Source organism: Cyclopterus lumpus, chromosome 2 (assembly GCF_009769545.1).
Source record: "Cyclopterus lumpus isolate fCycLum1 chromosome 2, fCycLum1.pri, whole genome shotgun sequence".
Lineage (NCBI taxonomy): Eukaryota > Metazoa > Chordata > Actinopteri > Perciformes > Cyclopteridae > Cyclopterus > Cyclopterus lumpus.
The window spans coordinates 6,949,131-6,974,204 of NC_046967.1; the positions used below are offsets into that span (position 1 = coordinate 6,949,131).

The 25,074-nt window shown below is 44.4% G+C and overlaps 4 protein-coding genes and 1 long non-coding RNA gene across 6 annotated transcripts in view; 3 read left to right on the forward strand and 2 right to left on the reverse strand.

Annotated features, from left to right (window-relative positions):
• The window catches only part of nbeal1 (neurobeachin-like 1), a 34,863-nt gene extending 32,056 nt beyond the window's left edge, over window positions 1-2,807 (forward strand). For both annotated transcript variants that reach the window (XM_034548596.1, XM_034548605.1), the window contains one exon: window positions 471-2,807. In XM_034548596.1, the coding sequence (XP_034404487.1) occupies window positions 471-575 (105 nt within the window). In that variant the 3' untranslated portion in view covers window positions 576-2,807. The remainder of the gene's footprint in view (window positions 1-470) is intronic.
• A 152-nt stretch (window positions 2,808-2,959) lies between these two features.
• LOC117740770 lies at window positions 2,960-8,151 on the reverse strand. The gene is made up of 7 exons (XM_034547322.1): window positions 8,124-8,151; window positions 6,918-6,955; window positions 5,942-6,109; window positions 4,411-5,501; window positions 4,115-4,252; window positions 3,476-3,587; window positions 2,960-3,116 (listed from the first exon to the last, which is right to left on the reverse strand). The coding sequence occupies exons 2-7, from the start codon at window positions 6,952-6,954 to the stop codon at window positions 3,043-3,045; spliced, it is 1,620 nt and encodes a 539-aa protein (XP_034403213.1). The 5' UTR covers window position 6,955; window positions 8,124-8,151; the 3' UTR covers window positions 2,960-3,042.
• Window positions 8,152-8,251: 100 nt separating this feature from the next.
• LOC117740786 (adrenodoxin-like) lies at window positions 8,252-12,985 on the forward strand. Its single transcript, XM_034547342.1, has 4 exons — window positions 8,252-8,760; window positions 10,592-10,716; window positions 11,021-11,150; window positions 12,188-12,985. The coding sequence occupies exons 1-4, from the start codon at window positions 8,636-8,638 to the stop codon at window positions 12,294-12,296; spliced, it is 489 nt and encodes a 162-aa protein (XP_034403233.1). The 5' UTR covers window positions 8,252-8,635; the 3' UTR covers window positions 12,297-12,985.
• A 68-nt stretch (window positions 12,986-13,053) lies between these two features.
• Window positions 13,054-25,074, reverse strand: part of LOC117740761 (rho GTPase-activating protein 20-like) — a 13,152-nt gene continuing 1,131 nt past the window's right edge. Inside the window, exons 2-16 of the mRNA XM_034547312.1 lie at window positions 21,512-21,597; window positions 19,925-20,098; window positions 19,616-19,765; window positions 19,225-19,266; window positions 19,056-19,140; window positions 18,884-18,961; window positions 18,531-18,597; window positions 18,071-18,247; window positions 17,806-17,978; window positions 17,564-17,728; window positions 16,983-17,095; window positions 16,674-16,866; window positions 16,033-16,147; window positions 15,065-15,882; window positions 13,054-14,841 (exon numbers count right to left, since the gene is read on the reverse strand). Of these exons, the coding sequence (XP_034403203.1) occupies window positions 14,104-14,841; window positions 15,065-15,882; window positions 16,033-16,147; window positions 16,674-16,866; window positions 16,983-17,095; window positions 17,564-17,728; window positions 17,806-17,978; window positions 18,071-18,247; window positions 18,531-18,597; window positions 18,884-18,961; window positions 19,056-19,140; window positions 19,225-19,266; window positions 19,616-19,765; window positions 19,925-20,098; window positions 21,512-21,597 (3,174 nt within the window). The 3' untranslated portion in view covers window positions 13,054-14,103. The remainder of the gene's footprint in view (window positions 14,842-15,064; window positions 15,883-16,032; window positions 16,148-16,673; window positions 16,867-16,982; window positions 17,096-17,563; window positions 17,729-17,805; window positions 17,979-18,070; window positions 18,248-18,530; window positions 18,598-18,883; window positions 18,962-19,055; window positions 19,141-19,224; window positions 19,267-19,615; window positions 19,766-19,924; window positions 20,099-21,511; window positions 21,598-25,074) is intronic.
• Window positions 20,055-21,541, forward strand: LOC117740792. Its single transcript, XR_004610643.1, has 3 exons — window positions 20,055-20,153; window positions 20,494-20,603; window positions 21,230-21,541. It is a non-coding gene; the product is annotated as an uncharacterized LOC117740792 (long non-coding RNA).

Here is a 25,074-nt window from a genome sequence, read left to right on the forward strand (position 1 = left end):
TGCTGTTTACCTGAAGTGTCATTATGTTACGTGTTTGTGTGTACTCCACCACTATAACAAATATGCTGTGAAAGGAACTTAAGACTAATTAACGCTTTCTGCAAACTCAAGCCATATTTAACAGTGTAGCCACAATCTAATAATGCAAACAAGTAATCCTGCGCCAACGTCGACTTTAATGTTTTGATGATGTAAATAGTGTGGTAGTGTAGATGAGCTCGATGCAGGCAGTTAGTAGTTACATGTGAACCATTGCACTGTTCTGCTTTTCATCTTTTCTCACCAAAATGAATCAGGCTTTGATTATTTATTTTTGCTCAAGTCACTCAAGCTCCAAAGAACTAATCAATCACTCATGAATCATATCCCTCCTTTCTTTCCTTCTGGTTTCCTTTGACTTCACGCTTTTCCTTCCCCCCCCGCCCTCTCCTCCATCCCACTTCCTCCTCTCCTTCCTCCGCTCTTCCCAGATGCGTTCGGGCCAGATCACACGGAAGCTGTGGGGCTCCAGCAAGAGACTGACCCAGATCTCCTCGGGGGAGACGGTCTACAACACCCAGCACGACTGCAACTGACCCGCCCTCCCGATCTCCCGAGCCCTGAACCCTCTTTCCCACGCGCATCCCACATTCCTGTCACCCAGTTCGCCTCCATCCATGTCAATCACCAAACGGTTTGCTTCATTCTGACCGAGGAGCTCCCTTCAGTTCCTCTAGCACCTTTCCACTCTTTAATGGCCGGTGTTTTGAGGTGCGAAAGCATCGCAAAATCTTCACGCCCATGCATCAGTTATGTTTTAGTCTTTTTTTTCTGCTTTGGATTGAGCGTACAGCGCTGGCGCCATGGTTCGAATCCAGCCTCAACACCACCACGCCACTACCAACCCCCATGGCTCATAAACACTCGGCTAGTTATCACCATTTGTACATGACACTAATGTTTCTCCAGCAGGAGCCTCTCCGTAGAGGCACTGTGTATTCTCCGACCTGCTCAGTTAACAATGCAACAGGATCGGTGAGCTAACTGCTCTCCTGTATGTGTGTCTGTGTGTATGTGTGTCTGTGTGTCTGTGCATGCGCAGTGTATTGCCATGCTCTCTGTCGAAATATAGTTTCAAGTGGCCTTTTTGTCCCCCTCCCCTTAGTTGGCCTTCGGTGCAGACAGGCGGGCCTGTGCTTTGTAGGCGGAGACTTCTCATGGTTGCCTCAAAGCTGCCACACAGCAGCCTTAATGCAGTAAGACGGCTCCATCACTCACAAGATTATTTTTAAAAACATATATATATATATATATATATATATATATATATATATATATATATATATAAATATAAACAGTGATGGAGAAGTCATGGTGGTTGTTGTTTTTTTTTTTTTTTACGCTTCGATATAGCCGACTTGTTTTGTTCTAGAAACATCTTTAGCATCTGTCTTTTAATGTCGGCATGTCATTTCAGATATAGTTTTGTAAAAAGAAAATATTCACTTGGACGAAACACTACATTCTCATGTGAACATTTGAAACTGCAGTACGGAGAGATGCGGCTTTAAAGTCACACAACACTTCACCGAATGTTTTTTAATTTACTTGAATCTGTGTTTATTTATAAGTAAAAGTAGCAGTTTTTAAGATCACACTTTTGGCTCTTGAATACATTGCATATTTTAAGACTGTGCTGACTGTTCAGACAGCTGCAAAAGAAGGAGAAAGACAAACTCCTCAAGGGCTTAACGAGATGTCAGTGTTCACGGCAATACAGCTCCTTCGCCGGGTGGCTGTCGGCGCTTTCCCCCTGTTTTTCTGTCTTGGTTGCTCTGCCAGCCCTTTATCTCCAGTCTTCCTTTAGCTTAACTGGGACATTAAATGCACCATATCTCCCTCCCTCTCCTTCAGCTCTCATCATTGCCTCAGACTATGCCCCTCTGTTATTTTGCCATCTCATCCTCCTTCCTGCTCGTTGTGAAGTGACTGAGTTCTTCTTTTATGGGGCATCAAGAAGGCTCGCATGCCTTGGGGTTGCTTTGGAAGATCGTGTTGTTAAAGTGTTTGAATGGGATTTATTTCCACATGAAGCCACAGTATGAAGCTTGTGTATGTTTATTTTTTTTAAAGACAAATTCTGTTGACGCGGTTTCTCTTGATTCTGTGGACCATCACAGACCTTGATTGGTTTGGCTCACGGGTCATTAATTCAGCATTGGACACAAGGTTTCTCTAGTGTATTCTTTCTCGAAGGGTCTTTTTCAACATGATTTTGTATTTAGTTTTTATTTAAATGTCACAGCAAGATGGAGCGCAGACCAATCTGTGTCCTTCTTCTGAGGTTTCTGTGAAAGATGTTTTTCTTCGTCCGCTCATCCACATTTTGTCGTTCAGACAATAGACCACTGTTTGAGTTGTTCCACGACTGTAACAAACGGAGTGCCTTTATCCCAGTGTGGCATTCACACAGGTTTCTCATCGCTCATCGTCCCGACCTTACGGTAAATCTAATGAAAGCAGCATTCCAGACGTTAAACCTCCACACTTTCAACGGAAGCCAAGAACATAGGACTTCAAAGCGTCTTCTTAGCAACATTCTCTGTGACTGTCACCAAATGGATGTGTGTGTGTGTGTATATCTGTGGTTATTTATGAATACAGTATATAATGTACAGCATGATTTTTATTTCAGCGTATTTGAAATGTACTTTTGCACTTTCCAGGTACTAAATTGTAACATTGTTTTAACTTGGCTCCCTAATCTGTACAAACTGCTTTGTATACACAAATGGAAAATGATCATTAAAGTCTTGTCTAAATTTAAATGTGTTGTATGAATTGTGGTTCATCTGTCTGAGGTCTTTACTGTAAAAGAGAAGAACAAAGAGTCACTGCCACGGTAAAAAATGTTTTTTTCCCCCCTCCATGTCAGTTTTGTGCACAGATAACACACTCTGATGTAATATGCCAAGTTTTATTTGAGTAAATACAAATGTATACAGAGAAGGGTAGGTCAAATTAGTGTCAAGGGAGCCACCCGCTTATGTCTCTTTGTGGTTTTCATGCAGGGATCTGGTACGAACAAATGGACGCTCTCTTCAGTTCACAGTCGGCGGCCGTCCACCAGCTCTCATCTGCAGAAAGGGTGTTGTGTCAGCATTGTGAAAGACGAGTCGGCTCACCATATCAACACAGTTGTTCTCGGGTATTCTTAAGAACCAACTCTGGTTACTGGTATTTATGAGATGTATACATGTGCTAATGGGACAGGACAATAAGGAAGTATGTCTCAGCAGTTTAACGGGGCAAAGATTCCTTCATACAAGTTAATATTTTATCTTATACAACGTTCTGTGATGTAATCACAACGGTTATCTGAACTTCACTAGTCGGTAACCCTTTTAAATAATAGTGTGGTTAAAGTTTTTTTTCCTGCCTGCCAGATACAACAGTCGGTCATTTGCGTGTGCTAATGTCTCTGGCGTGTTCTTACCCATCTTGAACATCTCCACACAGACCGGTTTATCAGTGTGGATGTTGGGGTGACCCGGCATCCAGTCGCTGTAACGCCACTCTGACCCGTCTGCCCATGATGCCTTCTCGTTCTGAGGTGTGCAATATACAGTACATCAGTTAACACGTTGACATACACAGTGGTGGAGGAAGTATTCAGATCCTTTACTAAAGTATAAGCAGCAATAACACTGTTTTAAAATCTTACTTCAGTAAAACAACAGAAGTATGAGATCAATATACTTGAAGTAAGTAAAAGTGTGCAATGAAGAAAAGTGCCTCTTGTCCTATATACATTATCTTGTATTATTAGATTGTTATTACTGTTCTTTTTTCTAGATTGTGTTGTTGCTTTCTGGCCTTGTTGACAGTACATAAACAGATGGAACATTTGAAAAATGAAAGTTCAAAGGTCAATGTTTTACCAAGGTAAGAATAACACTATCTGTCCTGTTGATAACATATCTGATGACACTCTCCTTGGCCTCGATTCTGTATCACAGTACAGGACCAGACCGTTGGCGTCTCAACAAGTAAGCACAGTCATAGAAAAATGGTGATGCGAGGTCGCTTTCGACAACATTACTCTAAATGGGGGTAGTTGACGAAAGGAACTTGCCTTCACCATGCCTCCCAGCCAGGTCAACACAGGGTTGTTCTCGCCACCCTTGGTCACCAGGGAGACCAGGCGGATATGCAGATCGCCAGTGGCTACAGATGCAAGCTCAGCATTTGGGGCGAGAGCTCTGCATAGGGCCTAAGACAAAGGACACAGACAAGTTTGAGATTTAATCTGCAGAACCACAAACTGATTTTTAATGTGAGGAGGTCTTTGACACAATTGTTGACATGGACTCACCACTGTCACTCGGCATCATTGTCTATAATTGTAATGTGAGATGTCATGTGTCTAACCTGTGCATCTTGGAAGGCCAGCAGCGTAGGGTTGAACTCGTAGCAGTTTTCATTGATGACCTCCCCCTTACATGCCACTGTCTTTGTCTGGAGCACAGAGGTGGAAGGTGCATTACCCTGTCTGAAGCCCTCTGGGATTGTAAGAATGGGTTCAGTTCCCTGTCTGAAGCCATCTGGGATGGACATCCTGGGTTCAGTTCCCTGTCTGAAGCCATCTGGGATGGACATCCTGGGTTCAGTTCCCTGTCTGAAGCCATCTGGGATGGACATCCTGGGTTCAGTTCCCTGTCTGAAGCCATCTGGGATGGACATCCTGGGTTCAGTTCCCTGTCTGAAGCCATCTGGGATGGACATCCTGGGTTCAGTTCCCTGTCTGAAGCCATCTGGGATAGACATCATGGGTTCAGTTCCCTGTCTGAAGCCATCTGGGATAGACATCATGGGTTCAGTTCCCTGTCTGAAGCCATCTGGGATAGACATCATGGGTTCAGTTCCCTGTCTGAAGCCATCTGGGATAGACATCATGGGTTCAGTTCCCTGTCTGAAGCCATCTGGGATAGACATCCTGGGTTCAGTTCCCTGTCTGAAGCCATCTGGGATAGACATCATGGGTTCAGTTCCCTGTCTGAAGCCATCTGGGATAGACATCATGGGTTCAGTTCCCTGTCTGAAGCCATCTGGGATAGACATCATTGGTTCTGTTCCCTGTCTGAAACCATCTGAGATGGACATCCTGGGTTCAGTTCCCTGTCTGAAGCCATCTGGGATAGACATCATTCGTTCAGTTCTCTTTCTGAAACCATCTGGGATGAACCTTATGGGTTCGGTTCCCTGTTTGAAACTATCTGGGATGAACCTTATGGGTTCGGTTCCCTGTTTGAAACCATCTGGGATGAACCTTATGGGTTCGGTTCCCTGTCTGAAACCATCTGGGATGAACCTCATGGGTTCAGTTTCCTGTCTGAAACCATCTGGGATGAACCTCATGGGTTCGGTTTCCTGTCTGAAACCATCTGGGAGATGAGAAGCAGAGGGTTCCTCTACCCGGACCCAACCACCACCATTCTTCTGGGCTGGAACATCAACAGGGACTGGAAAACCAAAGACAAGGTTACAAAGGTTACAATAGATCATACAGGCTTGATCATACAGGCTTGATCATTGACCTGTATGATCAATAGATCATACAGGTCTTTTATTGAGCACATAAAATTAGCACAAAACAAATCACATCTGAGGCTGACGGGAATGTCATTAGTTTGGCAGGTATGTGGTCATAAACTAAAATAGGATTCATCTACTGGGGACTTTGCAAACTTTCATGGCAATCCGTCCAATAATTATTGAGATATTTCAGTCCAGACCAAAGTTTGTGGTTTAACAGAAACTTTGTCAGTCAGTGTCTTCTCGACATCTCTCCAAATCCCTTTCCCAGAGAAGGACGGATAAAAGCTAGAGGAGGAAATGTACATATGAAAAAGAAAAACGGTTCAAGTAGTTAGTTCTTGATTGGGTTTGATTATAAACTTACCCACTCGCCTGTCCATCTCACTGATGTGTTCCTGCACAAGGCCAGTGTTGAGGTCAACAAGGAATTTCCTGGAGGGCTCGGTACCTTGTTGAAAGCCATCAGCAAGCTGGTAGGTTGAAGATGTCTTCTGCAAACGTCTAGGGACTGCAAGTGGAACAGCTTGGAGGCCTGTTAAGGGTAATTTACACTTATTAGCTTTGAATCAGAATCATGGGGCTGATATGCGCATTATTGTTCACTTTTATACACATGAACAGATAGGTCTGAGTTTATAGTGTTAGAGATGCTCACATAGAGACAGAAACCGAGTGATAGTGGTGTTTGAATACAGACAACCATAGACTACACTTGCCTGTTGACAGATACATAACTTTTTTGGGGGGGGGGGCTATTTACAGCAATTATTAACTACTGAGCTAGAATAATATTTGTTTTTTCTTTAACAGAGTAATAAATCAATAATGGTAAATGTCTTATTTCTGTACAGTTTAATTGCTTGGATTACATTGCTGTTTGCCACAGGCTGCAGTTTGACCCTTAAGCTGTTAGATGATATCTAACTGTTATTACATTTATTAGTCCGTCAAATTTTTTATATTCTCTGAATAAATCAAAGTAAATATGTTACAGAAAAAAATCCCTGAAAGTCAGTTAGACATGAACATTTATTGAGAGACCTTTTGTACTCACATGTTGCGATGTTAAAGAAAAGCTCATGTCTAATATAAAAGAAATGTTGATGTTATTTGTTAAAGCTATTTATTTTTTTATATTCCCGTGATCTCCATATGGCACGCTGTTAATCCCATTGTGTTATGATCTGAGAATACTATTTATTTTCTTGAAAAATAGTATTGTAAGAATCTTACAAACTCTTAGAATCACATCATCTGCAAATTAAAACATTCAGTAAGTTGTGTAAATTAATTATCTTTCCACGACACTTAATGTATGAGAGATGTATGTGAGATCTTACCCGACAGCGTCAGGAACAGCAGCACGAACTTGAACATCCTGTAAAAGCCAGAATAACCAGAGCAACTTGCAACTGCTGCGTGATTCTTCTCACTGGCCTGTGCTGTGAATGTTAACCTGAAGACGGAGTGGCTTCCTGTGTTCTTTACCTGGGACACCAGAGATAAACACTTGGAAACCAAAGGCGTCCCGTTAATATATCACTGTCTCAGTCATAACCCCCAGCTAATAACAGTGAATAAGATTAGTGATTAATCTTCATGTCCCATAGCTTGATGATAGCTGATATTGGATGCACTTTGCCCTCAGGGCTTGCCTGAGGGAAAAGTGTTTGAACAAAATGCCAACAGCAGCCAATAAAGTAGAGTGTACCTTGGAATCCTTTTGTACTGTACCCACATGTACTGTACGCATCCTGTTTTCATGGTTTTGTAAATATGTTGAAGGTGAATGACACTTTGTTTAATCAAGGGGGGCTCAATCAATATTTGTGAATGTGGACAGAGACTGTGGAGGCCACTAATGGTTGTTGGGTGGGGGGGTGACATAAAGGGTTGTAGACAAACCTCAGGGCCCCTGATTTCAATTTTTCAAAATAAAATCATATTAGTGGAATTTTTGCCTTAACCAGAATGATTTCAGCAACGTTTAAGTGTGAAGATACAAAAGGTTGTGTTGATGACATGAAATAACTGATTAATTAGTATGTATCTCTGGCTCCACCTGATGCAGTAACATACACTGCTGAGGGATTTACGACAATCTAAATATATCATGTAAATAAGAGAGCTTCGTTGTACATAACAACCCGTTCCTATCTGCCTACAGCGAGGCATGCCGTGTTTTTAACATAAACAAAAGTTCAAGGTTGCGAGTGGCATCTGATTTCTGCTAAGGCCAACGTTCCCCTAGTGAGGACCGCTATACCTCCACTCTGACAATGTCATTCAAAATGAGCGTAAAAACTCTCTCAAACCCGGATTAGTACACTTATAGCAAGCACGTGGGTGAACCATGTCCAGTACACTGGACAAACACGGAGCATTTTCTATTGGCGGAATGAAGCAATCAAGCTGGCCATTCAGCCACACACCGCTCAGCAGGAAAAGTGTCGTTAAAGCTTTCGAAATGATAGTCAACAAAAACTCCTGTTATGAATGAAAACTTGTGTGGCCCGAACGACAACATAGCGGAAACTAGCTCTTACTACGCGTGTGCTTCATTGTAACCTCTGGGCGGTGTCATTTCGAAAGACTTGCAACCTTCTTACATAGATTGTTGGTTGCGAACGCTTTTGTTTTGAAAGTCCTGGACCGGAAGTGGTCGCTTCAAGTCTACTTTCTCCTTCGCCCTTGCTCGGAACTACATCAAGATCGCTCACGTTTGATGCTCGACTACATAAAGCTGGGCAGCGTGATTTGAGGCAGATAGCGTCAGCTTGTTTTGTGTGGCGCAGCTTGTTTTAATCATCACGGGCCGACGCGGTTACAACACACTCTTGCCGTAGGTTACACGTTACGCAATGAACGTGACGGTGGCAGAGTGACTTCTCGCAGCTACAACAGGCTAGCTCAGCTAGCTAGCTCAGCGGGTCAGGCAGACGACTTCGGGTTCGTCTCCGTTGGTGAAGCGAAGCGCTCGCGCTGAAGTGGGCCGCGTGTTCAGCAGGTTCGGGTAGGTCACCCAGTCCGCGTCCAACCGCCTCGTCTTGTGCTCCAAATGGCGTTTGTAACGGCGCTACGGAGAGTGGCTCACGTGAGCTTACGAGAGTATCCGTGGAGGACCGCGGCAGTAACTTCGGCTGCCTGGCTGACGGGTCAGAGGGGGTTCACCGGCGGCACACGGTAGGCAACCTTACCGGGAGAGTTTCAACTGTAACCGCCTTAAGGGTCAAATGGGTTTTGTCACCAAACTCCATTCAGGAAAAAGTAGTTTTGACTTTTTTCACTAACACACACACACACACACACACACACACACACACACACACACACACACACACACACACACACCTGGCAGGACATCAGTGTACCATGAGTGAAGATGTTTTTATATATATAGTGTTCATTATCATTGGGACACTTACGTAAGAAACTCCGAGCAGAACGCAATTTATTAACGTTGTTTTACTTTGTGCGTTGTTTGTTCCTCTCTGGAAGTCAGTGGCGAGACAACCGAGCTACAAAGCAACCGGCTTGACGATGAATTTTAATTACAGCTTTGTTTGAACTTTATGTCTCAGCCTCTAGTGTGGTTGCGTCATAGGTGTGACGTGTGTCGCACCCATAGACTGTGTAGAGGAAGTTTAAAGTGTCACATTTGGGAATGGAGTTGGGGGCAAGATGTTTTTTTTTTGTTTTTTTTTTGTGGACAAATTAGAGAAAAAAACTTGAACATATAGGTGAACACAATTGATCCAAGTTTTTTTTTTTTTTCTTTCAATAAAATATGTGGGAAAATAAGTGTGTGTGCCACATGATGGCAACTGAGTGGCAGTTTGTAGTGTCATCGTCTTAGCAACGGCTGATTGAACCTCGGATGAGGCTAAGGGGCCAAAGGGATCCATCCTCCAAGGCTTCGGGCCCATGGCTCGGCTCCCCAGGGCCAAACAACATGTTGAATTGCGCAACAGCCCCGTTGGCCTTAAGCTAGTTAACACCGTCCCTGAGAGCCCATGTCAGGTGGACCTGACTGTCCCTGAACCTTCAGAGACACTCATGTTAAAAAAAGTCTGCATTTAAATGTGTTTATTTATTTCTCTTAAAAGTTAATTTGGTGCAGGAGACTGTTCAGAGTTTGATAACTGACATCTTTTTTTGCAGGCGGATTACCCAGGAACTCTGTCTAATCAGTTCACATCCTAAGATTTCTAGGTTATTGAGTTTAATATTAATGTTGGTGGAAAGAAGACGACTTCACGCGTTGTCTGGGAATTTTATAGAATCGTGGTCACTGAAAAGGACTATGCTTAACGTGAATGCTCTTTATAAGTGATTCTATTATTTTAGGTTAAATTATTGGATTAATGCGCATTTGATCCGTTTTACCCCCCAACCCTACAAAAGAAGGGTAGTTTGCCAATTGTGTATTTGTTGTTACTGTGGAGTGTTACAGAATATTAAGTCCTACAAAGGACTCACTGTTCCTTCTTTCAGTCTGTGTGCTGCGGCTTTTGTTAAATGTTCTGCTCAGGGACTTCAAAGTTCATAGCCCTCATTTCACTCTTATTTGCATATCCTGGTTACAGCCTGAGCTGCTGCTGCTGCCTGTCGCTGTGGTGTGATGGTTAAAATGTTTGCATCTTATTAAATATTAATCTGATTCCCACTGAAACCGTCTCAAGGGTGCAGGAGCGCAGGTGTTCTTCATCCAGATGTTTTGGCTGCGCGCTGGATTAGAATGGACATGGGCTGTCGTGTGCTGTATTTTAACCTTGAAAATGTAATAAAGACATTGACTGCAGCCAATTAGTCACTTAATGGCTGAGGCCGAGTAGATGAAGAATGTGTCTCCTTGAACTCATTGACTGCACAGCTGTGTCCTGCAACATCACTCAAAATAACATCATTGTATAACAAAGCTCAGACAGACTTCTATTTTTAAAATGCGAATTTCACTTATTATCCAGTTTAATTCTTAGAAAAGGTCAACTAAAACTGTGGCTGTGTTTTTCAGGTCGGACAACAAGGTGACGGTGAACTTCATCAACAGAGACGGGGAGAAGATCACAGCGAAAGGGTCGCCTGGAGACTCTCTGCTAGATATCGTCATTAATGAAGACCTCGACTTTGATGGCTTTGGTATGCAAGCGAACGACCACGACATTTGTCAATGTCTTTTGTTATGACAACTTGACATTAACCAGGAGAACGTAACAGAAATAATCATAAACATGGCAGGCCTAATTATCAAACTCAACACATGAAACAAAATGGTTTATTTCGTTATTAGATTACACCGTCATACAGGGGTTGGTTTTCACATCAACTGTCATGAGACCATTTGAATTGTTTCAAGAATATTTCCCATGACTCAACTACAGATCGGATATGTATTCTGTAATGCGCATGTGTATGATACGTGTTCTGTTAACTGTGGTTTCAGGGGCGTGCGAGGGAACCCTGGCGTGCTCCACATGTCATCTAATCTTCACCGAGGAGGTCTACAAGAGTCTGGGGCCGGTCACAGACGAGGAGATGGACATGCTAGACTTAGCCTACGGCTTGACGGACACGTAAGTAAAGGACACAAACGCACCATCAGAAATAAAAAGAATGAGAATGGCGAACATGAGATCTGCGTGATGCTGGTGAGATGGTTTTTTGGTGGTAATGAGATTAGTACGAGTTAATCAGCGTGGGACAAAGGAGCCCATGCGGAGGTTGGCCCTCCACTCAACAGCAAGCTCCTTCATAAAGGAGAGCCATCGCGTCTACGCCGTTTCTCTTCCTCTTGCTTTCCTCCTGCTCGGGTCTATGTTTTTATTCATGCCACCAGCTGATCAAATGACTATGATGTAAAGTTTTGAACCCACAGAATGAACTCTATAAGCATATGTTGTTTCTGCTGCCCTCAAGTGGCCAACTAAATGACTGCAGGTGGAAAATAAACCCGTATGGGCTGTGAATTCGCTCCCTCAGCGCTTGGAGGCGTGTTGGGAAAACTGTTCCAATATACAAACGTGCACCTGGATATTAAGACGATTTATCATTTCATGTGTAGGCTGTAGCAGAGTGAACAGTACATGACAAAATACTGCTGAATACAGAGAAGAGCTGGACCTATTCGAGTTGTTTGAAATTCCTTTTCATCATGCGTGCCTTAAAAATCATTTGACTAGTGTTTGGTTGTACTTAGCTCCACCCACTTCTGTCACAGTGATGACATTTTACTATGCTATGATATCTGTATGGCACACTATTACTTTTGCATACCATGACTTGTTTTATTTTTCATGACATACTTTATGATTACTTTTTCCTTTTGGACAGTGTTAAGTATTACTTTTTTTAACATGCTATTTATTAGATTACTTACGACTTCTTTGAAATACTATACTATGACTTTTATGATTTTCTTTTTTATGATTTCTTTCGACATGACTTTTATAAATATATTTTCATGGCAGACTCTCCTAGGACTCTCTTCTAACCTTAGTGCTGAATAACGTTTGTTTTTTCTTTGTCCTCCAGAAGGGTCGTGTTCTGAAACCGGTTGCTTAAGAGCCGCCGACCACACAGTGAAGACTCAATGGTACATTTCTCCCCACAGATCTCGTCTGGGCTGCCAGATCTGTCTGACGAAGTCTCTGGAGGGCATCGTGGCGAAGGTTCCCGAGAGCGTCGCCGACATCCGCCAGAGCCAAGACGGATCCTCTTAACGTCTACACACCGGGGTTATCGTGCCAGGTCAGAACCCCCTAACCGTAACCCACGGAGGGGCTCAACTGTCGACACTGCTGGACTGCCACAGGATTGTTTCCTTCATTTTAAAAACAAAAAAACTACAAGTCGCAGACTCGAGAATCAGCTCTCAATAACCAGGATGTGAGAATGTGGAATTTGGACACGCACATGAAGACCAAATCATTTTTATTGAAAGCAAAACTGCACGAGTCAAGATACTTACTGTAAACCATTAGAGTGTTGTAGTGTAAGGAATGATATCACAACATGATCATCATTCTAGATAATCCGTCTGGATTTTACTCACTTTTAGGAGTCACTCTGGCACATGAGCATGTTTTAACCCTCGAGTCCTCTAGTTTACGGCTGTGCCTTTGCATCACCTAAGAAGGTTTCTCTTGTAAATATGACTCCAGTTATAAAGACAAGATTCTGTGTAAATTCAGTCATATTCAATAAGAGAAACGGTACACGACTGAAAGTCAACCAACAGTTCTCACACACACATATGTATACCCCTAGTGTTTGATCAGATTCACCATGTAACCATTTAATTTCACATTTGATTGTACATAGCTAGAACACACGTGTGTTTTTTACATATATATTATATATCATGTATAGAGGGAATAATTATGTAATAAAAATTACCTTTCTAACGGCAGTTTTCACGTGTTTGTATTGAAAATATGCTGTTTCTTCTGCCAGTTATCACAAATGAGAACCAATAAGTCATCAGGTCATTTTATTTGCAAATAAAAGGCTTGTTAACAGTGTTTGATTACATGTAAAGGAGGCATAAACATTATAAAGCAAGTCTTGTAGCCTATATTAAGTTCTGAGCTGCATGAAATGTAAAGCTTGAAAAAACATATTTACAGAAACATTGCGACGCATGTGACAAATGCAAATCAATAGAGGCATGTGTGAAACCACATTGGCAACAAAACAAGGATCAAATCTACAAGTTGTTCTACTGCGTTTCATTTAAATGCCGAGAAGCCTTTGAAAAAAATGGTTCGCAGAACAATGTACGTCATTTATGAGCAAATATTTAGAGGACAGACTCGCTGCAGACGATTCACTAATGATACTTCAGTACAGTTGGCAAAAAGCAGGTGTTTAAGTTCTTAAAATGTCTGTTAAAACCCTTAATGGTGATTAATCACATGCAGGTTAAGCTATCAGTAACAAGGATTGTATAATGTTCTAATTATATCCCATAATGCGTCATAACTATTATGCGTTCTTTTGTTAATCGAGTGTCGATACAGGAAGAGTGACAATGAAGTTGTGTAGACAGACCTAAACTCTGCTTTATTTAATAGTGACACCGGGTACGTTTATTAACTGTACTACATTATGTTATTAAGTTTGCCATCAGGGCAATTCCACTGATTAATTTTTTAATGAGATTCAACTTCACAATAAAAGGCAACTCCAGGTAGTTTAAATTGGCATATTTTAACTTTGGCCTGATTTAGTTTCATCATGCATTTGATACCAAGAGGATCCATCAGTTTGGACTTTCATAAACTTATTTATTATATAAATAAGGTAACAAAGCAGGGCCAAAATAAACGCATTCCCTCATGGCAATAAGTTCTCGACACAGTTTAAGATGCACCTGGTCTTTGTGGAACTACTTTTCTCCCCGTTTGTTCTACCAAAGCAGACTAACTACACTTCAAGTCCAGATCAGGCAACATGTACTGGATGGCCGAGCAGAACAAGCTCAAGAACAAGTTGCTTCTAATCCTTTTCACTCTGTTACAGTAACAATCAGACGAAGGACTCTTCAGCAAAAAGAAGCTGGTCAAAGTCCGGTTCTGCTGAGGGGTCGCTGCACCTCTTCAGCCATTCCCTGCGACTCTCCACCAGGGCGAGCGCCACCTGCTGGCCGCTCTGGGGGTTCGAGCGCGGGTGAGAGGAGAAGTAGTCCCTCACTACTTTGGTGGCATTGGGCGAAAGGCAGGAGCGGAACTCCGCCGCCGCCCCTCCTCGCGGACCGCCCGCAGAGACCTCCAGCTGCGGGTCACTGGGAAGCCGCGCCCGCGTGAGGGCTCGGTCCACGACCTGCCGCCCGGGTTCTGACCCCCGGCGCGCGTGGAGCCTGGTGTCGCCTCCCTCCTCCACGGAGTGAGACTTGTTCCGCTTGAACAGGGACAGGGACGGCCCGCTCTGCTTGTAGAATAAAGACGGCGACGGCTGCTTCTGCTCAGTCCCGTCCCTGCGGTTGGTGGCGTCGCCTCCGGGACCGGCGTTAAGCTGCTCAAAGGTTAGCGGGCAGTCTGAGGTCGAGAACCAGGGGGACTTGGGAAGTTGGAGACTCCCTGTAGAGCGATGGTGGGAGGGGGGGCTGGATGAGTGGTGTTTCAGGCCAGGCCTCCCCTTGACATGGCTGCCTTCCCGTCCTGCATCTTTTGATCCTCTGCAGGATGCTCTGGGCAGTAGTTTAACTCCTCCCCTTTCGCCTGCTTTTCCTTTCCCACATGTAAGCGGCTTCTCGCTGGGTCCTCCCTGTTTGTAGAGACACATAGATATTAAGGTCCTTTGGGAACGATTAATTAATGTGATGTATGTCAAAAACCTCAACATAACATTAGCATAGGATACTATGACTTCTATATAGCATTTGTCGTGGGAAAAATCAAACCTCATAGTACTATGTCGTAAAAACTTCACAAACCTATTTATATCGGGTACACGATAATAAATACATATATTAGACTATTTCACTCACCTCAGCTTCCTGCTCCAAGTTGTCTGGTTGGGTTAGTGACAGCCTCCGGCCTTTCTTCAGCCAAGAATTTGGGTGGAGGCCCCTGCAGCCTTTTATGGTCCCCCGGCTGAGTGCTTCTTTGGGTGGGGAGCCTTTTTGAGTCCCCAGGTCCAGATGTCCACCAGCAGAACTTATGGTTAAGGGTGCAGCGGGGAGGCAGGAAGGGGAAGAACTGGAGGGCAGATGCTTCCTGGTTGGGCAAAGCCCACTTCTGGTCCCCCAGGTGACGTCACTGCTGGGGGAGCGCAGGGAGTCCATGGAGGAGTGGGTTAGTGCAGGGGAGGTGGGGGTCGAGGAAAGGCTGGGGGAGCTCACTGCCGGAGCGGCGGGCCCCCTTCTGGCGCGTCTGAGTGTGTTGGAGAACTCCTCGTCCTCGTCAGGGAACCCATCGGTACTCCCTGAAACGACGCACGGCCGAAACTTTGCCACGTACGCGATTGCCGGCGCCGAGCGTCGCCGCTGTCTGTGCCGCCCGTCCAGGGACAGCAGTTCTAGGGTGGAGGACATGTCCACAGTTGGTGCATCCTGGCTGGGGTGGGAGGGGTCCGGTCTCCTGCCGCTGGTTCTCCCCAGCGGGCTGTCGGTTGGGGTCTGGTGGGTATCCGTGTCCGTGTCCTGGTCGTAGTCGCTGAATGTGAGGATGGAGTCCAGGCTGTCTTGCAGTGTTTTGGGTCGAACGTGTCTGCGGCTGCAGAAGCCCGGGGAGCCGCCGCTGCTGTCGTCCAACTCGTTCTCCAGACTGTCGTAGGAGGAGTCGGTCAGAGGGTACAGCAACGAGTCTAGTGGAGAGGGAGCGATGGCACACATGGGACATTTACTGTCACTTTGTTTCCTTTTTTTGGTGTTGACATGTCAAAATGTTTTGGATGACTCAAGTGCACTTGACCATTAGCTCTCTTTGTGTTTAAGCATCGGTCACGTCTCTGTACCTGAGCCCGTCTCCTCAGTGCTGAGTCTTTGTGGCGGCCCACCGAACAGGGAGGCGGGGTCCTCGCCCACAATCTGCTGGCAGTGTTCAATCATGAACTTCACCAGCTCACAGACCTGAGAAACACAATGGGTGATAATAAACTGCTGTAACAACTGAGGTCTCAAGGCTGCGTGGGAGCTGCTGCCGGGAGCTACAGGGCTTCATTCCCGAGCAGCTGCTGGTGGCACTTTCTGAAACAAAGTGCTTTTGCGTTTGTCACATGACAAAAAGTCAAACTGCACTAAACTTGGACACTTATCCCGTTCTATGGCACTGATCTGAGACATTCCTGAGAAAAGCTTGGTGGGGTTTAGAGGTGTTACATAGGACTCGTTAGCGTGGGGATTAGCAAGGATCTTGTTTGCAATAATAACACTCGACACCTATAATAAATATTATACATTTACAAATCAGAGGGTCCTGATTCCAGGCCAGCCGTGGCCATCTGGTTAACTTTTACCATGTGTTTTTTATAACTAATATTCTTCTCTTCGTCAGACCGATTCATGTGTGTCAACATTAGAACCGTACAGGGTGTCCAAGTCAGGGGTAGGCAAAGTTCCAGATCTGGGTCAGACTCCACAATGCAAGTCTTCTTACCTTCTTGGTTTCTTCTCCCTCCACCTCAGGGCTGCAGGGTACTCCCGGAGGCCAAAGCATGCTGGGAGCGATGCACACTGACAAGTTGAAAGTCGTCATCTGGTTCTCGTGGGCGTTGCCCTGGATACCGTGCAGCATGGCCAGCAGGTAGCGGAGCAACAAGGCGTTTTCTTTGGGCAGGCGGCAAATCATTCTGCAGAGATACGCAACCATAAAAGGATGCAACGGTCTTCATAGGTGACGATCAGCCACATGTTCAAGCATCTGGAAAACCGAGCTGTGGAATCACATAGAGTGTGCGCATGTTACCTCTTTATGTCCTGCACTTGTTCTTCCTCCTCCTCCTCTTCCTCCAGCACGTCCATCCATTCTTCGTGCAGCTCACAACAGAACAAGCTGCTCGGGATGCTGCGCAAGAAATCCTGAAACATGCGCACATCTCACATTGGTTGTCTGATAATGTATCACTCAGGATAAAAGAGGAATGCATCCATTAAACTCAGTTTATTTTTTGTATCTCTTCGTTCCCGTTTCCTGGTGTGAAACCCCTTTTTATCACTTGGTGTATATAAGTGAGACAATATCAATACAATCATTAATATCAATGGCAAACCTCCGGCGCTGTCGTGTCAATATGCGACACAGTCGAGGCTCTCTGTTATCCATCCAGATAATAAGAGATTATGATCCAGATTACATTAATAAGCTGCTGTGAACAGCTTGTCCCGGTATCGAGGCTGTGGAAGCGCTTTGTGCTTACAGATGTGAGTCAATAAGGTGGCGAACACACGTGTATCTACAAGGTTTTAAAACCCCCATTAAACAGGGTTATGTTTATGAAGATGATAACCCACCTGTTGAGGTTTATCTAAATAAATGTACCGTCTCACCTTGAAGACTCCGGCAATGAGGAAGACGTGGTCCCTTGTCAGAGGGAGCTGAAACTCTCTGCCGTCCAGAGAGTCCCGCAGCTCCCTGACGGCCCGGGCCCCCGCCGGCCGGCGGAAGATCCCCCGAGTCCCCGAGCCCTCGTGGTACAGAAACGCCATCATCTCCTGGCAAGGGAGCAGAGAGGAAAGTCTGGTTTCTTGCCGTTTCTTCACAATGGCGAGGCGATAAAAGTGACACCCACCATCACGGGCTTCGGCAGCGCGTCCTCGATGCAGACGGAGCCGAGCGGCCGGCCGAACAGGCAGCCGCGCGGCGCGCTGGTGAGGGGCGGCTCGTTCAGGTGAGGGGAGGAGCCTCGCCAGAAGGCCCAGGTGATGAGGGAACGCCTCCTCTTTAACGGTTTCTGAGACCACTCTATTAAAAACACGGGATCCCATATCAGCAAAAAGCAATAGTCTATTTTCTATGACTTTTTTTCAATTTATTTTTCTGAATAAAGACATCACCTGTAGTTATGTGCTGCATTTCAACGGGCCGCGGCTTCATAATGAACTGGCACTGCTTGTACACCTGCATCTGCTCCACCTGCATGGCCCTCGGCCCGTCGGCGTCCCTCCCGCAGCCTCCCTGAGACATCGCGTGTCTCACATGACTCATCTGGATGCTGAAGGGAAACTCGTGACCTGAGACCGAGGACAAGAAGGCAGAGCGTCACTCCCTGGAGCTGATATAAAACATCACCAGCACCAGGGCATCGTATTATTAGTCGACAGACACACACACACACACACTGCGGCCCCTTGCCTCCACCCTGAAGGAGGCAGATTACACAGCACACACTCTTCTCTGGGAATGAATGGCGCTAGTGTGTTTAAAATACAATTTAAAGCAGTTAGAGTTAGCGCCCCTTTTAGAAAAGGCCATGCAGCAAATTGAGATGACAGGATCTGATATTCAGCCACTGACCAATCAGAGGATAGGGGGCGTTGTCCCTCTTGGAGATGACCCACAACTGGAAGTCTTTCACGTTTCCCTGAGCGAAACGGAGACAAAGACGGGTCAGAAAAGAGCGACTCGCCGCCTCCTCGGAGCAACGCGCCTCAAAGCACACGGCCGTCCCTCTGAGGAGGAATTATATTTTAGCAGACGCAACTGTGACAAAGAATGCTGTTCTCTTCCAGCTTCTGCATGCCGTGTGGTAATATCACATGCAAACAGGCTGCAGGGCTTCTGGTAAAAACACTTCTCTGTATGAAAACTATCTGATAACTTTTTTTAGACTTTTGGTTACAGATCCCTTGAGGTTTTTTTTTACTCACTATGATGCTGAACTGCTGCAGGGCGAGTCGGACCACCTCATTGGTTGAATCTGAGTTGCTGACCGGGAGCGTCTTGGTCTACCCGGGCAGAAGGACATACATCTCTCATATTATCGTCCTAATGTTGAGATTACAGACAGTACAAGTAGATCAAACATCAAAGCAAACTTACAACAGCAAAAGTATTGATTCCCTTCCCGTACACTCTCAGAGGGATGGTTTTGGGCTCCTCCCTCTCTTTCTCTTCTCTGATGCGACTGGAGAGAGAGGAAACAAGGACGCGTCACGTCTCTCGCTTCTTTACACATCAAGTGGACACACTTCATGATGACGGACGTTACCTTTTGAGGAGGGGGAGCCATCTGTCTTTCAGTTCTGCCGAGCTGAGCGGGAGCATAGAGAAGATGTTATTTAAATGTTTTGTTTTACAATTTCAGGTTAAGCAGATAACTGGCGGGATTTCATTCGCTTTTCGGGTTCGTTTGGCGTTCGAGGTTCAAGTTCACGGCATCACCGACACACTTACTGCTGGAACACACACACTTTACAGCCTCGGACGAGAACGCAAACCAAGTTTAGAGAAAGCTAGCTATTTTAACTGTGTCACTGGGAATCCCATTAAAACATCAGTGAGGCGCGTTTCTGTGTCTGTGTGAAAGGATTCATAGCAACATGAATGATGACAACACTGGACTAATTCATAGTCGTAACATGTGTGTGTGTGTGTGTTACCTAAATGTAGCCACACAGTTACAGGTGGGCCAGCCCATAACGAAGCTCCTCTCTGGGTTGGTGCTTCCCTCACACACCTCGTCCATGCAGTCTGCCGTCCACATCTCACACACACACACCTGGGCCTTCAGCTTGAAGTTGTTGGCTGACCTGTGGAACACACAGAGAGCGAGAAAGAAAGAGAGAGAGAGAGAGCGGCCACACTTAGACCTAGGTGTTAACCTAATTAACTTCTAAAGGGCACGAGGAGCAGCCAAAATGTTCCTAACACAGGGATAAAGATACAAACGACCACACACGCACGCCTACTTGGCTTTGGCGATCACCAGCATGTCACTGAACAGGAAGAGGTGTCTGTCCTGGGTCTGCATCCCGGTCTTCAACTGGGCGTGTCCGTGGAGAAGGAACGACCTATCGGAGCTGCTGAGGAAGGACTGGACCAATGAGCAGGTCTCTGGGCACACGTGAACCAGGAAGCTCTCTCTGGGAACCAAACACATGGGGCGGGGCCAAAGGCACGCATGTTTAACTTTAAATGGTAAATATATTGATTTTAAAATACCCATCAACCAATACTCTAAATACTTCAAAAACATTTGGGTTTTCTGGACAATAAAACAAGTTACTGTATATGAATCATCAAAGCTCAGGATAATACTAAATGTACATCTCGGACCACATTTCCCATTAACCCCTTTGTTTTTGTTTTTTTATCATTGTACAGATGTTAATCTAAAGATAAACAGTTCTTTTATCCTGTTAAAATACTACAGGTGGCTCCTTAAAATGTCCTCTCAGTGCATAATATATAATTTGTAAAGATTATAGCGTAGAAATACATCAAAACCATATAAAGACACTTTGGTGGTTCCTGACAGGAAGTGACTGCTACTCCGCCGCTCTCATGAGGAGATGTTTTGAGTGTTCATCTGAAGGCAGGTTTGCTGGTGACGTCGCCGAGTCGCCACAAAGACGTCTCTTATGATGGGTGAGTGCCTCGTTTATTAGATTATTCCCTTCAGATCTCCGTCTCTCTCATGGCCAGAAACAAAATACTGATGTTTTTGTACATCGAGTATGCTTCATGCCCTTTGACTTGCGTTTGGGATTCAATAAGAGATTGATAAGCGATCAAAGGACTCCTGCACTCTTGGTTATGTAAATTGTGTTATGTAATTCAAAGTCGAGAGGGCAGTAGGGGGTCAGGGAATCTTAAAGTGACACTTTTCCCAGGCGAAAATTTGAAAAGGGATCTTTCAAAAGTGTTAATAAATTGGATAACGAGCTAAAGGGTTGTGTTGCTGAACACAGTAAATGCAATTATGAGGAGAAATGGAATTATTGAAAAATTAGTTTCAAAATCAATGATGGCTTTATGATGACAATTCATTTCCTGGTTGAGTGCCAGGTCGCAAACTTTCCACCGAAATGACGTTATTGGTTTTTGTCACAATTGTCACTGACAATTGTGACAAAAATCAATAACGCCACATTTTCAGAAAATGTCCGAGAGTCAGATGATCAGCTCAATGCCACTTTTAATTGACTGAATATGGGCGTTCCACCTCTGCAGGCGCTTTTTAATGAGGTTATTCCTTCTTCCCTTTCCCACAGCGTACGCTCAAAGACGGAGCTATTAATAGAGGCCTGATCCTCCGATAAGTCTGGTTACAGGAGGATTATCTATGCCAGTGGATTCAACACCTCACTCTGGGTTGTGCCGGGGGCAAGCGAGCGCACGTGAGCGAGTGTGAGCGCATGCACGTGTGAGCCAGAGCGTGGCTTCAGGGTTTTGTCCAGGAAACCTCTGTGAGTGAACTGGTCGTTACGTCGTGAAGGTCACGGGGCGGACTTCACCCACGGGGTGACCCTCCTCCCAGAACAAGATGTACGTACCTGGAGAGAGTCTTGGACCGGATGAGGGCCTTGGTGATGACCAGTGAAGGGGCGGACTGGCGCCGATAACTCAGAGACTTTGTCCGCTGCAGGAGACAAAAAGAATCAAGCACTTCATGTCAATCAAAATACTGTCTGACCGCTGCATCGTGAACATTTATGTATTGAATGCGTGACAGAATAAACTCACTTTACCCATGACCTTTTCTATTGGTGGGAAACAATTACATTTAGTAGCTTTCTTATGACCAATATTAATAGTACTATATCAACGGAATATATATTTTTTTTTAATATGATTATTCTTGTTTAGTATTGAGCTCAATGTTACTTTAACGGTAGCCCGGAAGGAACAAACTAAATAACGTCTGGGAGCCTTTCACATTCCGACGTCACCTGAAGGCCACCGTAGTTTTCCACATTGGGAAAGGGAGGGATGAGCGAAGGGGCAATCCGTTCGGTGCAATCTAGAACCTCACCACTAGAGGCCACTACATCCTACGCACTGCTCCTTTAACAGCAGAGCTGAGCATAACACCTGAAAAGGCTCAATTCCCACAAAGACCGTGGGACAGAACTTCCCTCGTGCTCATGCCATGTTTACCCTGCTCTCCTCATTCGTCACATAGCGTCCGGCGCCATCCATCACACAGGCGGCGCTGACCGTGGCCTCCACAAGCGGCGGCCGAGTGAAGCAGGAGAATTTAAACACGGAGGAATGTCGGAGCGTGAAGATTAGCCGGGAGGACAACATTGTAGAGCCTGTGTTGCCTTCAGTGCTCAGCGGCCTCTATCTGTCTCGGCCCTGACCTCTCTCACACCTCGCTCACGAAGCTTAGTGTCATGTATCTTTTTGCATGTATATTCATAACAACAACGGCAAGTCCTTTAAGTCGAAGTTAACTAAGACTAGACACAAATTAATCCGCTGCTGCTTGCGGCCATATTAATATATTTCTCTTTGTTTTGATGTCATTGTCTTATTTTCCCCACGAGGGTCGTTAAAGTTTCATTTCATCCAATTTAAGTCGGATTTGTGAGTGTGAGGCGACAAACAGCCGTTGCATATCCAGTTATTTCATTGTGTGTCAGATTAACACACTAATACGTATTGGGAAATAACTTTTAAGGCTAACTGGTAATCTCCAAAACAAGTTTGGTTGTATTAGATGAAATTTTAATGACAGCAATGGACGAATCAAACACTCCCACAGAATAATGACAGCTCGACAGCTATGAATACTAACAATAGGCGCGTTTGTTGTTTACGTTCATCTGGATAACGTTTAGGGGCGTGGCTTTGGAAGGATCAGCATCAACTTTTGGAGCGAATGCCACTCGCAACTTTCATTAGAAACCGTTGGCGGCATTTTTGCTCTTCTGGTTCGCTCGTCTCAGAGCCAGTGAGTTTTTAAAAATATGTTTCTGGTTAGTCAGTAAAAAAAACTCTTGTGAATTTTGAAGCTTTTTTACGTGTCTTAAAAGAGGGAGTTCACGCATCAGAAATCTGAAAAGTGATGCTCATTTGTAAAGATTATATATAGAGTTATACTTAAATACACACACACATACACATGCTTACATGCTGATGTTTACAATGCTCACATCTGGGTTATGAACGTCAGTGTGCTAACATTTGCTAATAATCACTAAATACAAAGATGGAGGCTCTCATTGGACTGGAATGACCTGCAGGGCGAGAGTCACATGACCGACGGAGACAACTGGAGGACAGGGTGTGTGGACAGCTGAGGCTGATGGGTATTTCATTAATGTTGCGCTAAAGAAAGCTTGAGGAAATCCCCAAAGTTGTGACAACTCATCCCGAGGGGACCATGAACATCTGTCACGATCTATTTAATAATAGTGGAGCTGTTCCAGTCAGGACCAAAGAGACGGACCAACTGAACAACGTCACCAATTTGTCTGCGGGCTTTCGTCAACTTTCAGTCCCAGAAGAAAAAGAAGAAAGGATAAGCTCCAGAGTGAGACAAGATCAATCCCACCTTCACGCATTTCTGACATTTCACAGTGCAATATGATTGATTGAGCGGGGTCGCACAGCGGTGGAACATTCCTGGTGCTCTGGCCACAACATGACAGTGTAACCTTTGACTGCGAGGAATAAACACCGGCTCACATGTAGATATGGCTCTTGTGTCGGGGAACAGACCGGTTCCATATACATATCAACCGGTCTCATGGAAACCAGCTTGAAAAGTGACAAAATATAGCAGGAGAGATGAACACGGATGTAAAATAAGTGCTCTTCCCCTGAGCTTTCTGAGGCTGCTTCATTAACTATTGAGGGATTTGGGTTCCTCACAGGTGGAACTGCACATCTGTATTTACTCATACTGTCCAGAGCAGCGGGAACATTTGAATCGTTAACAATCATTAATAAAAGCAGGGACAGAAATATGCATTACCAGGACAAGTGAGTGAATAAATAAATACATAAAGGAGCATTGCACTGAAACAGGAGTAATGTTATGATTGACATAATATTAGGCCAAACAAATGTAAAGTTGCTGGCGTCGTACTATTCCAACTAATATATATATATATATATATATATATATATATATATATATAATATATATATATATAATTATATATATTATATACAGGGTTGCAAAATTCCGGGAATATTCAAAGTTGGAAACTTTCCACGGGAATTAACGGGAATAAACTGGAAATGTTGGGGTAATTTAACTGTATGTTCATTGTCATAAGCAGACATGCATGCAAACATTTATAATGTTTTTATTCTTAAAAAAACATGAACGTTGAATAAAAAAGGTGTATTCCCTATGATCACCACCCCCCAACCCAATTTTTTTTTTGGGTGTTTTTCCCTGAATCCTTTTAGGTCTAAATGCTTTCTTCCTGGACCTCATCAACGTCCTCCTCACTGCTGTAAAAAGTTAGTCTACTGTATACAAATAAACTTGGTATTAAAATGAACATGGCTTCAATTTACCAAGTAATCAATATGCTAGGTAATGACAAACAGTGTTGGGGAAGTTCACTTTCTACATGAACTAGTTCATAGTTCACATATTTTAAAATTAACTAGTTCAGTTCATAGTTCATAATTCAAAATGTTGAACTAAGTTCACAGCTCCAAAAAATGAACTAGTTCAGTTATTTTTTTCAATATGTTGCGAGCTATAATTGAAATCTCTATCTGCCTGCAATACCGCTCTTGGCCTCTACGCCACTCGGCGCTCTCACACTTGCCAGGCAAAGGGCTGAAACGTTCAGACGACACTGATGACAAAGACGTTCAGAAACAACAGAACGTTTTATGTTTATGTTTCTGGCAGACAATATTCCCAACCAGCTGCATTCAGGGTCCAGCTGAGCTAGGCGTGCATAGTCTTGTTCTCAACTACATTTAAGTTCCCTGTGCTTTTGCAAATAAACTTTTTTTTTTCAAAATTCCCAAAATTCAGGTGGAAACTTTCCGCCCCTTTGCAACCCTAATTATATATATATAATTAGCTAGAAATATCGATTCCTTGTTCGGTCTATAACTGTCCTGAAAATGGTGAGAGAGA